This window comes from Calonectris borealis, chromosome 1 (genome assembly GCF_964195595.1).
Source record: "Calonectris borealis chromosome 1, bCalBor7.hap1.2, whole genome shotgun sequence".
NCBI lineage: Eukaryota > Metazoa > Chordata > Aves > Procellariiformes > Procellariidae > Calonectris > Calonectris borealis.
Window position 1 is genome coordinate 208434918 of NC_134312.1, and position 14947 is coordinate 208449864.

The window sequence follows — 14947 nt, forward strand, 5'->3', positions numbered from 1 at the left end:
TGGGCCAATTTCTTTGGGGGATGGGATCACTCCACGTAGGTCAGGCCAACTCGTAGGGTTTGAGGCACACACGGTGGTTAATCCCATCTGTTGCAGCGGGACCACACACAGACTCCACCACCGCCCGGATGTGACTGCGAGCGCTGGGAGTCGTTTCCAGCAGCACTTAGGAGGCATCAGCCCCTGGTATCATTCCTACCCGCATGGAAGGACTTAGTGACCCAAGAGCTCTCCAGGGGGCTGTGGGAAAGACCATCCCACCTGTACAATCATCTGGGTGACTCACATCAATGGACACCTCAAAGGTCTCCATGGGTGGGACAAGCCCCATTAGCCACCAACCCCAACTAAGCTTATCATAGAATCATAGAATCACAGAATAGTTTGGTTTGGAAGGATCCTTTAAAGGTCATCTAGTCCAACCCCCCTGCCATGGGCAGGAACATCTTCAACCAGATCAGGTTGCTCAGAGACCCGTCCAACCTGACCTTGAATGTTTCCAGGGATGGGGCATCTACCACCTCTCTGGGCAACCTGTGCCAGGGTTTCACCACCCACATCGTAAAAAATTTCTTCCTTATATCTAGTCTAAATCTCCCCTCTTTTAGTTTAAAACCATTCCCCCTTGTCCTGTCGCAACAGGCCCTGCTAAAAAGTTTGTTCCCATCTTTCTCATCAGCCCCCTTTAAGCACTGAAAGGCCGCAATAAGGTCTCCCCGAAGCCTTCTCTTCTCCAGGCTGAACAACCCCAACTCTCTCAGCCTTTCTTCACAGGAGAGGTGTTCCATCTCCTGATCATTTTCTTTTTCGTGCTTCATTGGCCCCAGTTTTAGGCACCCAGCTGAAAACCTAGTGAGATATTCATACTGAATAGAGGGAGTCCAGTGCCTGCAGAGAAGAGATTTTAAATGCCCACACTTGGGTGGCGTAAATCCAGATAGCGATGTCTCCCTGGGTCTATCGTATCATCCCTCTGGAACTGCTCCACTGATGTCAGCAGCTTGTTGGTGTCAGGACCAAGCAGAGACCTTCTCAGCCATTACTGTTCACTATTTAGCTACTGGCCACTTGGTTTGAAACATCCCATCCATCTGCTGCTCTTCTCCCACCAGCAAGGAGCTCCCATGGTTCCTCCCCTGCCCACTAGCATCGCCCTGCCCGCCTGCTGCAGCTCCTGGCTTTGGTCCATAACCATCTTCTACCAGCAGACACTGGGAGGTCTGGCAAAATCCGCAATATCACAGCAGTAAACACGCAGTGACGTCTGCTCCAAATGTCCATTCTCCACCGTGTTAAATTAGTTTAAAACATCAAGTTATTAATAAAGATGATACTGCAGAGGAATTTGAAGCCACTGCTTCAGCTTTGCAGGCAACTTTGCTGCTGGCTGAGTGGAAAATGGCTTCTACCTCCCAGGAAAATGGTCACAATTTCAGTATTTTTGGAAAGGAAACAGGTTTTTTTCACCCGAACAAATGGGAGAAAACGAGACATAAGCTGAGCTGAGCCATGGCTGTAAGGGCACTGCTCTGAGGTGGAGACAGCCACGTTCACGTGCCAGGCCTGGCTTTAGGCAGGAGCAGGTGCTGAATGTCCATGTCCAAACCTCTAATCCAGACCCTGGGCTGTTCTTGGATGATTCTGGTCCTTGTTCCAGCCCGAACCTGAAAAATCTTTTCCACTAAAAATGGAAAATTGCCATGAAAAGGACCCTGTTTGATAAACCAGCCCGCTCTGACAGGATATATTTCCTTGGAGATTTTCCAACCAGCTGTAACACTAACACTGCTGGAAAGTTTGTAGGCCTTTCTGCTTGGCTGGAAACACCAGTTTTGTGGAAATCAATGGCAGATGTTACCCAGTGTGAGATCCATTCTCAAACCGAAGTAAGTCCAACAGCCGGGGAGGCAGCGAAGAGAAATTGTCCTGTGCCGAACCCGCGGGAAGGCAGCCTCGCTAAGACGCACACCCCAGACACACCTCACGCTCCTTGCTCCGGGGCAATCCTTCCCGGCCAAACAAGTTACACTGGTATTTATTTTCCAATACTTTTTCCATTTTCTGGCAGTGACTACACTGGAGAGAGAATGTGCGAACGAGCATCGGCTCGGTTCCCTGCCGAACTGGAGCAGCTCCCTGGCCGGAGGGAAGTACCGAGCCAGTGATGGAGCTCCACGCAGAGGTGAGCAGCTCCAAAACGTGCAATGGCAGCAGAGGTGTGACCCGCAGGACCTGAGCCCAGGGCTGTGACCCCGGCTGTGCTGCCGGGGTTGCTGAGTCCCTCTGCCGTTATTGGTGCCCGGCCCCAGGTTGGATGCAAGAGAGACAAAGATCATCTCGAGGTGCAGAGAGACCCCTGTGTCAAAGCGATGGGTGATCTGGGTGAGGCAGGGATGACTTCCAACAGATCAGGTTGCTCAAAGCCCCGTCCAACCTGACCTTGACCACTTCCAATGGTGGGGCATCTACAACTTCTCTGGGCAACCTGTTCCAGTGTCTCACCAATTCCTGCAGACCTGAGAGGAACGCAGACTCCGCTGGAGGGGTTCACCTGCCCAAAAAGAGGTACCTGCAAAACGCAGGTGCCAACATCTGGTTTACTCATCCCAGGATCTCTATACTGACAGTGGAGGAAAACAGCCACATTTAGGGAGTGCTTCTAAAGAAGATGTGATAAAACCAGTCAAGGGAACAGCATCATAGAATCATAGAACGGCATCACACAAGATGGAGTTTCTCCCTGTCAGCTGAGAAGAATCATCCTGCCATGATGTGATTTTTCTGTATCCAAACCAGCCATCGTGCTGCACCCCAGGTGTAACTGCATCTCAGAAGAATAAAACATCCCCTCTCCCTCACTCAGACCTAAATTCACCGCCTGCAACCCCTCAGCTTTTACCTACATATTCTGCAGCTTAATTAATTGACTCTTTTAAAATGCTTTGAGAGAGGAAAGGTGTTTTAAAAGCACAAAAGGGCCATTAATATCAGATGTCAAGCTGTAATAAAGAACAACTGTGCTGCTGGTGCTTTCATGATTAGTCAGGGCACCCCGGGTTGCATTATTTCGTTTGCAACTGTGACAGAAACGTGATACTAGCCCCTCTTTAGAAAAGTAACTTTTATTTTGTTGAAGCCATACGTTTCCAAGGATAGAGTAAAGCTCACAAGCCATAAATCATGCCCAGATAAGAATAATCTCAAACAATAGTTGGTTTGTAGCAGGATGTTTCTTGTTCTGTGATAATTGCTCAGCGTTCGAGGCAGATTTCCCATCGCCTGCTCAGACACGCAGCACGGAAGAAAAATGCCCTGTGCCGGTTGCGGTTCTTAGTGTTTGAAATCTGAGCACGTTAAGACAATTTTTAATAATACTGTTCCACGTCTGCGCAAATCCTACAGTGCTGACAGCCCCAGATTTCAAGGACTGTCCACCTGTGGTCAGACGACACGGTTGCAGCACGGAGACCTGCTGGCCTGAGCCAGGCTGGGTAGCGATGGTGATGGAGATGTGGCAAGCCAGACCTCCCAAGGTGTCTCAGCTTTGCTGCCTCTCAACACATAAGCTCCCATGTCACTGCGACCAGGGGGTGCACTGGAGATACTGGTGGAGCTGGGATGCGAGGATGCTGGGTTAAGGTGTGGGGAAGCAGCTCTGGGTGCAGGACCCCCGAGAAGTGCGTCACCAGCCGCTGCGCAGCGCCGCACAGCTAAGACGGGTCAGAGATAAGGCCACGCAGAAGGCACGAGACAGGCAGCTGTGGGGGGCAGCTGCCTCCTCCCCAATGCTTGGCCTGCACTTGAGAGCTGCTGCCACCACACATGTCTTCAGAGGCTGCTGGGGACCCTGGGTCCACCAGGCTGGTGCCCCTGACATGCACCCTGGCAGCTCCTGGGACCTGAGCTGGCTGCTCTCCTGCCTTGATGGCTGCCACGTAGCCTGAGAGGAGTGCTGGGGTTGGGATAGGGTCCTATGAAGGAGTGAGAAACCAGCTCCACATCTGGCTCTGCAGCGGGGAAGGCATGTTTGAGTAGGAAAAGATGCAAAGTTTGGTTTGGAGAGCATCCGCGGGCTGCTGTCTGCCTGCTGGGAGCAGCGATCTGGACCTTGCACCCAAAACCCCCGTACCAACAGCTCCAAGGCAAAGGAGGGATTTGTAAAACACTGCTGACTTCACCCAGTTAGACTCCTATTGGCGCACAAAAGCTGCCTTTCCTTTTAACAAAGCCGGCGCTGCTTGCCCGGTGGCCTCTCTTTCTCCATGAACCAGCTGTGGCCCATGAAGGGTGAGACGAGTTGTCCTCTGTCCCTGCTCAGCCCACCACCTCCCCACTTCACCCCCATTGTGGGCATCCCCAACGATGCCGTTAGCATTGTTGCCGAAGAGGGTGCCACCTGGTCAGGGTGCGCTGGTCTGGGATGGGCACACACAGCTACTTGCATCGAACGCAGCCCCTGCGCTGAGGAAACAACCCTCTGTTGCCACCATGAATCAGCTGAATCTCCTTTACCCCCCCGAATCCATCCCCCCCCAGCTCAGCCCCGCCGTGAGCAACATGAGGCAGCAAAGCTGCTGCATGGAGTAACTGGGCTTTCTTCAACCCAGGACTGGCCACCAGCAACGCAGCACCGCTGGGTCCCCCACAGGGATGGCAGCACCACCTTGCACACCCCTGGGACTCCTTATGGGGGTGCTACGGCAGATCAGGGGTCCACAACCAACCTGGCACCGGAGCGGGGGGCAGAGGTGGGAGTGAAAGGCAAAGGCAGGATCCATCCATGTAGGACTCCCAAATGCCTCTGGGAATCCAGCCAGAGCAAACGTTGCTGACACCGAGAGCCTCCCTCCTGCAGGCAACTGCACCAAGAGATCCAAAGCCCCTCGCTGAGCCGAGCCCTGTGGAAGGGCAGCACCCCTGTGCTCTCCTCCAGCAGCGGCGGGTGTCCCTGCGCCCCTTGTCCGCCTGCAAACCCCTGATGGTTCCCTGCAAAGCCCCCGCATGCACCCCGGCTCCAGTGTCCCAGATGCTGGGGGTCCTGGCTCACGTCAGTGGAGAGACGGGGTGAAGAAGAGCGAACGGGGAGGACGAGCTGTGCAGAAGCGGGGTTGAGTCCCCCTCCCACGTAAACATGTCTGGTAGTGCATGGGCTCACCAGGCGGGTGAAACAGCAAAACAAACGCGGTGCCTCAGATCCCCCTTCCACCTCTCCCATCTGACAGCCTGAGCATCGTCTCGTGGAGACCACGTGAATACCACTGCGAGCTTGGGGAGCCGTCAGGGAGCAGGGCAGGTGGCAGCTGATTGAAAGCCAAAAGCGTGCCTTCCAGGCGCTGCTGGGCTTCAGAGCAGGCACAAGGGCTTCAGGGCTGAGACCTTCAGGGGCTTAGACCGTCATGGAACGCCACGTCTTGAAGCTTCAGGGCTTAGTGGTCACCAGAGAGCAAGGAAGGGTTGGGGGAAGATGACCTTGGTATGGCTAAGGGAAAATGTTTAAAAACGGGCAGCAGGTCTTTCCTCACAGCAAGATCAACGTGGTTTCAGCTGCCTGGAAAGGCCTGAGGACTATGAGATACACCCGGTTGTATCCCCTCCACCAGCGGGACCGTGGTGCAATGAGCAGTGCAACCAAGAGCAGGACCTTGCCCCCATCCCTCCTCACTCCCCACCATTTCCCAGCCCCAAATCCTTGCACCCTCATCTCCTTCTCCCTTCTCCAGGTCCCAGAAAACCCTCCGTAACTAAAATCCTGCCCCGACCACCACCTCCTCCCCAGCAGGGATGGGCTTCTGCGGAGCTCTCTGCCACTGCGCAGGTCTCAGTGTTACCTTTGCTGGAAAGAAATAACCCCATACCCCATAACCCCATACCACAGCATCTCCCAGAGGAAGCATCTTGACTTCTGCAAACCACAGAAGCTGCGTGGCCTGCACCGATAAAACCCGAACACTTTACAACAGACAGAATTTGAGTTACAATGGTGGTGTCCCCCAGCAACGTTACCTCAGCCTTCCCTGTTACTCCCCAGTCGGCTCATTATTATTAATGTCACTACAATAAATACCATAACAAAATTGACAGCGTTTGGCCACGTATCGTAAAGCATTGCCCCACTCCTCCTTCACTCCGTGTCTTTGCAGCCTTGGTTTCCATCCCTATCAGTCATCAGAGGAGCCTTTAGGGACAAACCGTTTGACTATGTGACCAGCCAAGTAATAAAAGCCATGCAGAATTGCAGCTGTGGCATCGATGACCAGCGAGAAGGTGCCCCCAATCCCGGTGGCCATGTCTTTGAGGACAGAGGGAATGGCACAGATGGAGTGGTAAGGGAAAGCAGCAAGGTGAAGGACAAACCCCACAGGGATGCACAGGATCCTGTAGGTGAGGGACGCCACATCTTGAACAATTTGCAGGAAGCCCAGGAAGATGTTGATGATGACTCTCCCCACATCATAGGGGATGCTGATGAGCACCATGCTGATGGCTTTAAGGTAGGACACCACCCCGTTCCACAGGCTGTAGACTCCATCCAGAACTGTGCCACCAACCCGCTTGATAACAAGCCACAGAAAATAAAACACAAATTTCACCAGCTCCACAAACACGTAGATGAGGAGTTCCAGAAGTTTGATGAAAGGGGTAGCAATGATGCCAGCCACTTTTCTCACCAAGCCGCTGTCTTTGGCCTCCTGGTTGTCACTTGTTCCTACCTGCTCTCCAGAGCAGATCTGACTGACAGCTTGCAGTACTGCTTCTGTTTTCTCCTGGCTTTGGTTGTCTTCCCCACAGTTGCCCTTGAACAAGTGAACCCCTGCTAGAAGCTGCTTCTCCAGCTCTCCCACCGTGAGGTCTGCCAAGCTGTTTTCATCATTCATTTTCTTCACTAGTCCCAGGGACCACCCCTCCCGAGCATCACAGCAGGCTGCCAGCCAGAGGGTCTCTGGCACTGACACCTTGCCTTTAACTCGGACGCCGGAAGGAATCGCGCCTGCAAGGAGATACAGGTGATCCTTCTTGGAGCAGTGAGGGACCAGAGCTTGCTCCACTACCCTCCCAACGTCTCTGTGCCAGCTTTTGCTCAGAGACGGGCTCAGAGGGACAGCGTTCGTGAGCGTGTAAGTGGCCATCTGGAAATCCTCCTCATTGAGCACGCTGGGATTGAGCAGCCCTCTCTCGTAACTGGAGCCCACATAGTCTGAGGTCAGGGCTTGATTTGCACCAAGGTTGGCCACAGTGCCAATGATATCGGCTTCACGCACCATCTCATGCAGGCCATTTTCTGGATCGTCTATCTGAAATAGTAGAGAGGAGAGTTACTGGAGGCAGTTTGCCTTTCTCGAAAGCAACATGTAAAATGGGCCTTGAAGTGTATTTTCCATTATGACTGCTACCACACGCTGTGCCTCGGACCACATCCTGTGCTCCCTCCTTATTCTCCTTGCAGCGCTTCAGAGGAGTGTATGCTTTACTTAGCTGCCCTGCCAAACACGCTGGTTTAGGCTGCAAGGGATGCTTGCAGCTCTCCAATCTGGTCCGCGGCACAACACAGCCTCCAGAATCTCACCAGCCACCCTGCACCAAGCCTCTAACTTGTGCTTCATTTTCTAGAAGAGATTTTTAAGACCAATAGGTGGCTTGATTTAGGGTCACGTTCTCACCTCCTACGGTGGTGGTACCTCCAGTTCATTTAAGCACCTACCATGGCACCTTAATTCAGTTCCTCTGAACTATGAAATCCAAGGCATGAAGAAAAAACCCATGGTATATAAGACACCTAGAGAAGGCATTTACCTCTCACCACTGATTGTGTAAGAAGCCAGAATGAAGCCAGGCATCATGGCAGGTGACCTGAACTTCCCTGCCTTGAACACAGACACGGCAGTGATCTCCTAGGGCTCTCTCAGGCTTGTCATTAGTAGTCTAAACCTCACGTCATTAATAGTCTGAATCTCATCCTTAATGACCGCATAGCTCCTGGCATAACATGGGTGAGGATGCCATCACCGCAGGTCCTTGATGGAATCTGTGCTACCTGCTCGTGTCTGCCATTCCCATGCTGCGGAGCCAGGGGTATCAATTGCTGCAGCAGGAATGCATCCTGGAGTCATGCACAGAGCCATGCATGGGGAGCAGTCGGAGCAGGAGCACTAAACGCCAGGGCGTGCTCAGGTCTTTCTCGGGTGGCCGCAGCTCTGTGCTCCTTAGCCTGCAGCCGCTCCGGGGAGGTGTGCCACATTGTCATCTTCTTCCCCAATCAGTGGGTAAGCGTGTTGGTCGAAGCTCGGGGGTGGCAGACAGCCTCTGGCAGTCGCTGCCTCCTGTAGGGTCTGTTTCAGAGGCTTGGGCCCTCAGCTCCCAGCACTGTGCTGGCCCAATTAAACCTGCTGCCTTTACTCCTGGCCTATAGACTGTTTACTGCACTATATAATACGTACTTTGGAGACATCTATGGCAGACAGTTCATAGTCTACGTTGAATCACTCCCCAGTCATCTTTCCTCGTCCCTTGGCCATCCTGCAATGCACTTGGACAGACGTCCAACTACGTCCCTGCAACCTTACCCAGAGTTTGCTTCCTCTTAGTGCCGCATCACCTCCTCGCAGCTCTGCGTCAGCCTGTTCTGAGAGTCAGGGGGAAAGGGCCAGCGCGCGTCAGCAGCTATCCATCACCCTCGCCGTAGGAACTGAGCTCTGGCTGGCCTCCTGCATCAGCCAAGTCCCTGCGGTCCAGGCTCAGGGCTCCCTCTGCACCAAGGCTGGTCACAGCGCCAACGCTGGCCATTGCAGAGGGCTGCATTCCCCCCATCTCCTGCTAAGGAGGTCTCTTGCACTTCATTTTGAAGTATCTGATGCTTATTGCTTCAGGACTGGAAGGATCACAGCAAGTCCTATGTGCTGATGCACAAGTCGTAGCTTTTTCTAAATACACCACTTAAAAAAGACTTATCCTGCCCGTCTTCTGCCTTATTCTGCTCCTCTTGCTCAGACACCCCAAACTCACGGGCTGCAGCTGGCTGATGAGGCCAGACATTTTGCATTCCACAAAATCACTGTCCCTTCCTCCCCAAACTCATTCTCCCTGTTCTGAGGAAATGATGGTGTGGTGCCATGGGACAAGGGATGCACCCGGTGTGTTTAATCCCACAGTACAGGTGAGGGGGGAACGAGCACGGGCGCGAGGCTGTGCCTGGGAACTGCCCTCCATGCTATGGCCCTTTTGAGCCTGACACCCTCTCAGAGACACTCATCCCCGCTCGCTCCCATGGCAGTGCTGCTGTACCACAAGGACATGTAGACCCAAGATGGGTCAGCTCTGCCTCCTGGCAGAGATTCCCAGCCTACATCAAGCAGATGGTATAAACTTAATTCTCTCTCCTTGTGAGCTGATGCATGCGAACCTTGAGGTGCCTATTAAGAAAATATGTCTCCGGTTACCTGTTCAGCTGCAGGCTTTTGCACATACCATTGGGATTGTTTAGGTGCAATTAAGAAAGAACATGATAAAAATGCGGCCGTGTGCTGTTCATGCATACTCTGACATCAGCGAGTTATGCTTATATTATTAACTCATATTATGGTTTGTAATAACTCATGTGTAACTGAGGTTTTCATGCCTCCTCCAGCTCAGCCCCAAAGGCAAGCTGTCTCCAGCACCCCATCTAATCTGCATTGCAAGCTACCTTTCCTCATTGCTTCAAAAAGCTTTTGGCTTGTGTCACCGCCAAAGTGTGCGTATCTGCATTCATGGAGTCAGCCATGAAGCCACCTGTCCAAATAACCTGGAATAGCTAAGGGCAAGATCCAAGCAGACAGGTAAACACCTCATTCATAGGATGGGGATTTAAAAATAAATTATGCATCTGAACACCTGTACGGATGTGAGCCCCTAACAACACTGATGTGTTTCATAAAGTGGGGGTTGCAGTTTGACAGAAGGGGCAGAGGCAGAGGGAGATTAAAAGTATGGCAACACATAGCTATTAGAGCAGGCAGCTTCCATCAAGTTTGGTCATTTAACCGTGTAGGACACTGTTACCTCCCACCTTCCCCACCCTAGTGCCATTCCAGGTGAACTTCAACATTCCTCAGGCACGCTTACGCCTTTGATTGCAGTGGAGATATTTCATCTACCCTTAGTACAGGTCCCAGGGAGGAGGCACAGTGCATCTTACGCCAAGGTTTCTGTTGTAGGATGGCCACGAGTGGCTCGAGAAGTACCTGTTTCTCTTGACTGTCTGGCAAGAGCAGCTCAGAGGTAGCTATGGCTGGGCGATGCAAATCCCACCTTGGTCATCTGGCTGGTGGTAGTCATCAACCAAATGAAAACACAAGGTGATTCATCCAGCCCCTCATACATTAGGACAGAAAAAGCAATTCCAGAGCTTTCCATCTCTCTCTAAGCTATAGAAAGAGTCAAAACCATAGGTTTTCAGACAACCGAAATGAGACGAGGTAAAAGTCACCTAAATGACTTGCTCTCAAGCCCTAGGAAATCTGTGGCAGAGCAGGTTTTCAGACCCAAGCCTGGGGGAGTCCCATCAGTACCCTGCTCATCAGCATACCCTGGCTGCTCTCTAATTTTTCACTAATTGCTGAATTAATTCTCTGTTTCCAGCTGCCAATTGGCAGTGGGTGGCACTGACATTCCTCACGCTTCTCACCCAATTACTGCCTCTGTGCTACATTTGGCATTTGTTTCTCAGGCAGACATTCCTGAGGAGGTAGGCATGCAGGGAGTGAGACTATGCCCTCACCACTTACATCACTACCAAAAAAAAACCCCCATGTGACAACCCTGAGGCCCTCACCAGAGTGCAGAGAGCGTTTTTATAGTGATTTCTTTCTGCTTGCCGTGTCTCTGCACCTCCACGTGCATGCACATAGGTGAAAGCACATGCCACTGTGTAGCTGAGCCTGCTCACACCCGGCTATCCCGGTCTTGGCAAGGAAATTACCCAGAAAACAGGCAATATAACCTCATGGGGCTGCTAAGGTGTTGCTAGGTGTTGCTAAGGGTTCCCTTCAGCAGCCATCTGACCTTTCCTAACCATCTCACCTAACCTTGATAGGTACACACATAATGGGTGTGAAATCTCTTCCCCTCTTTCTCCTCCCAGATCCGTCGTGGCGGTGTCTAAGAGGGGTGTACATGCTTATTTCTTGAGTTATAGGAACTTTTTGTAGTCCTGATTTCTTTCTCTTACAGATTCTTCAGAAAATTTCTTTTTCTAGTGGTTTTCTGTCTCAGACTGAGGTTCCTCCAATGAACTGCAGAGCTGCTACCTCCCACCTCTGAGACACCTGCATTTCAGCAATGGGTGAAGGGGACCCATTAGTGTAAACTAAGAAGGGACCCACAGCAACCCATAGGGATGCTCTGGAAAAGCCAGAGCAACTAAAGGTAGCACCTGGGCAATTATTTCTGGGGCTGCGGTACAGTTTGGAGGCAGGAGACACAACGTTTGGGGCTCTGGAGTGCTGGCAGGGACGATGACAAGGTGAGGGGTGAAGAGGGATGGAGCGGGGAGGGCAGGGGAGCCAGCTGCAGGGAGGTGCTGGAGAACCAAAGCTGCTGTGGAGGGGCTGCTGGCCGCTCCATGGCAGGAACAGCTTTCAAGCCTGCCTGGGCAGGTCTGGTGAGTCAGACCATGAGGAGCAGGAGGAGATATGGTGGCTAGAGGTGATGAAGGGCATCAGCGGCTGAGGCAAATGGGAAAGGATCTCACCTCTGCCACTTTGCCTCGCTGCCTCCATGGCACTGACAGCAGATGCTCACGCGCCTCGGTCCTCTTTGTGCTTTAAAAACTCATCACCCTTCTTCAACTCCATAATGGCAGTCTGCAAAAAGCTTCCCTCTGTTTTTAAAGGGCAAGCAGGCACCTCCCACAGCCATCTGTGAAGTGGAAGGAGAGCAGATCAAAAGGCCTCTGGGAACTCCTGCAACTCAAAACCCAGACCAGGGAGCAGAGAGACAGTCCAAGGTGAAGACAGGAATGTAGGATCTCCTGTCTTCACTGCCTGCGACCTCGTGGTCTTAGTATCTCCTCACCCCACACAAGGAAAATGAGCGTGGCAGCCACTCTCTTGGGACAGGGGTGAGCTTTGATTCTGGCTACGTCCAGCACCTAGCACCCGGGGGCCCTGCTCCCAACACGCTGCTCTGATACTGCAGCCATTCCTGCCCTGACAAAGCACCCTTGCACGCTGCCAATAGATGGGGGTAGCTTGATGTTTGCTACAAAATTCCCCATGATCACTGCTGAAAAACCTGAAACACAGCAAAAAAAAAAGAGAGGTAAAGCGTACTTGTTCTCTTAGGGCACCAGCAATTTTTTAAGGCTTTCCTCTAAATTTAACAGCCTGAAGGACTTGCTTAAACATGCCAAGTGTCAGAGGAGGCAAATACCACTGAGGCTCCGGATAAATTCATTTTATACTGCACACTTCTGACCTGACTGAAGCGCACACGCTCCAGGACACAGCTACTCGTTTCCCTACTGGAGTCTGCAACACAGGGACACAACAAAAAGCTGCAGCGTCAACTTGGTGAGCCACAAATGGGTGTTTTATCCCTGCGCAGTGAAGCTAAAGAACTCTTTATCAACACTGCGATCACACTGGTAACAGAACAAACTTCAACTTGACACTGCGATGTTTAACCCTGCTACCCGCCGGCAGTGCTCCCTGCCCGTGATAGCAGGCTGGGCAGGACAGACGCATCAGCTGGTGTCAAAGATGACTTTCCTCTCCCCTGGCATTGCACGTCGCACACAGCAGCCTCTCAGCTTTCATTATAAGCCCTGTGGGACAAGGAACTATTTGTTTGCTCAGTTCCAAGCACAAAAATAAGTTCTGCTTTTGTTAAATTAATATCAAAAGAAGTTCAACAAGCAGAGCTCCTGCCTCCTTTGCAAAAACCTAGCCCCAGCTTCACCCCAGAGGAAACGTTCTCCAGGAACGTTTGCTTTACAGCGAAGGAAAAGCTAACTTACCTGCGGTTCGACCAGCCAGCTCTCCTCCTTGTTTTGGGCTGGCTTGGTATACTTAAAAGCTGAATAAAGAGGGATTTTATCCTTAGTACTGTAGAGGGTTGCAAAGCGTGGCTCTTTGTTGTACTGCTGACAGATTTTCACGTGGAACGGCTCCGTAAATCCTTCGGGTGGGACTTGTCCAGGGAAGAACACGTTACACTCGGCAAAACCAGTTTCATCCTTTCCAACAACTCTGCCCTGGGAGAAGCCTGGGAAAACTGAGATGCAAAGCAAAAATACAATTGACGTCTTCATGGTCCACTCCTTGGAGCTGAGGGAAGCCCCGTCTGCCTCCTCTGGGTACAGCAAAGGACCTGTGCTCTGAGTCCATGCAGCAGCGAAGCCAGAAAGCGTCTGGAATTCGGGTGTAGCGTGCGAGGGAAATGAAATACGAAACCACAGCCGATCCCTTCGGGGAGCCAGCGCTTTCTGCAGGCAGCACGTTGTGAAACCGAACGTGCGCCGGGCTGCGCTGACACACGCTGCGGACGCCAACTGCCCACGGGAAATAATGCCAAGCAACCTGAAATCATCAGAGCTCGTTGGGAAGAGGAGGAGGGAAGGCTACGGCGGTGCGGGGCTAGAGCTGAGCAGCACCGGCTGTCCAGGCTGGGGCTCAGCGCCGGCGGGGGTGTGGTGTGCTGCATTGCAGCAGAGTCCCCAGCAGGAATTTTGGCTGACGCAGCCAGAAATCTTCCTGGGGCTGCCAGGGGGATGCTGCAAAGTCAGATTCACCACCCCGAAGAAGGTGTTGGCTGCCCTCTCCAGCCATGAGCCTGGCTAAAGGAGAGGAAAGGGAGAGGGAGAGGGAGAGGGAGAAGAGAGATGGCAGGATATTGGCACTGCGGGGAACCCACTTTGCCTCTTTTTGGGGTGTCTGTCACCACTGTTGCTGCCAGTCACATACTGCTAAGGCACCTGGAAAAGGCATTCTCCTCCCATCTCTCTGCGAGCTGTAATAAGCATCCGAAACCCTCCTGTGGAGCAGTATCACCTCACCTTGGCAGACCCTTCCTCAGGAGAGATTAACAAGAGGCAGAACGATGAAGACCCTCGGATCACATACCCCTAATCAACATCCACCTCTGAATATTTTGACCAAACCTATAGAACTAGCAAAAAAAAAAAAAAAAAGAATCTACCTAAAGGGAATGAAATCACTCCTCTGAGTTTATGATCGGCAGAGCTACTGCTGGGTAAAGGCTGTATTCCTTCAGTGACTGGGAAAATTAATGTTTTTAGAATAGTGGGGATGGAAAGGAGACTACAGAGCAGTTCCCCAGAGTCAAGAAAATGTGCAATTTCCCATCCAATCAGTTAGATATGATCAGATGTGTTGCCAACAACCTTAAAAAATCCTGGGTGCCAATAAGGCACACGTCCCTTTTAGACAAAGCTAGTTTATACTGTTACAGTGATTTCCAAAAATCTCCAAGTGCTACCCAACCCACAAGTGCTTTGCAGACGAGGCAGCAGTAGTCTATATTGCAGATGATGAAATGGGACAGCGGGTGGTTCAAGTGCCTGCCCAAGGTCAGAGAAGGAGCCTGTAAAAGCGCTAAAAATAGACTGGACTCTAAGACTATCATTCCTCTACTCAGGGATGACTTCTAGGAGTATCAAGGCAAGGAAATACGTCAGCACCTCTTGGTGTGGTGCTATGAGCTGGGGGAGACAGAGGCGGGCTGGACAGGCTGGGGAACAACAGGAAATGTAGTAAGTGGGCTTGGTTTCGGTCCAGGCAGATGCCTGGTCACCCGGCCCTGACAGAAAGAGTTAGTCACGTTCAGGAAAAATGATGGAACTGAAAGCACAGACACAGCCTGACCTGAAGACAGCGGCTCCAAAAGACAGGTTTAAAATGTCATTTTTCTGGATGTAAAAAGGCTCCTGGGAAATCAAGAACTGAAGCTAAAT

At 51.9% G+C, this 14947-nt stretch overlaps 1 protein-coding gene across 1 annotated transcript; it reads right to left on the reverse strand.

Moving 5' to 3' along the window:
• Positions 1–3116: 3116 nt before the first annotated feature.
• ENDOD1 (endonuclease domain containing 1) lies at positions 3117–13436 on the reverse strand. The gene is made up of 2 exons (XM_075140126.1): positions 12992–13436; positions 3117–7292 (listed from the first exon to the last, which is right to left on the reverse strand). The coding sequence occupies exons 1-2, from the start codon at positions 13283–13285 to the stop codon at positions 6159–6161; spliced, it is 1428 nt and encodes a 475-aa protein (XP_074996227.1). The 5' UTR covers positions 13286–13436; the 3' UTR covers positions 3117–6158.
• Between the last annotated feature and the right edge of the window lie 1511 nt (positions 13437–14947).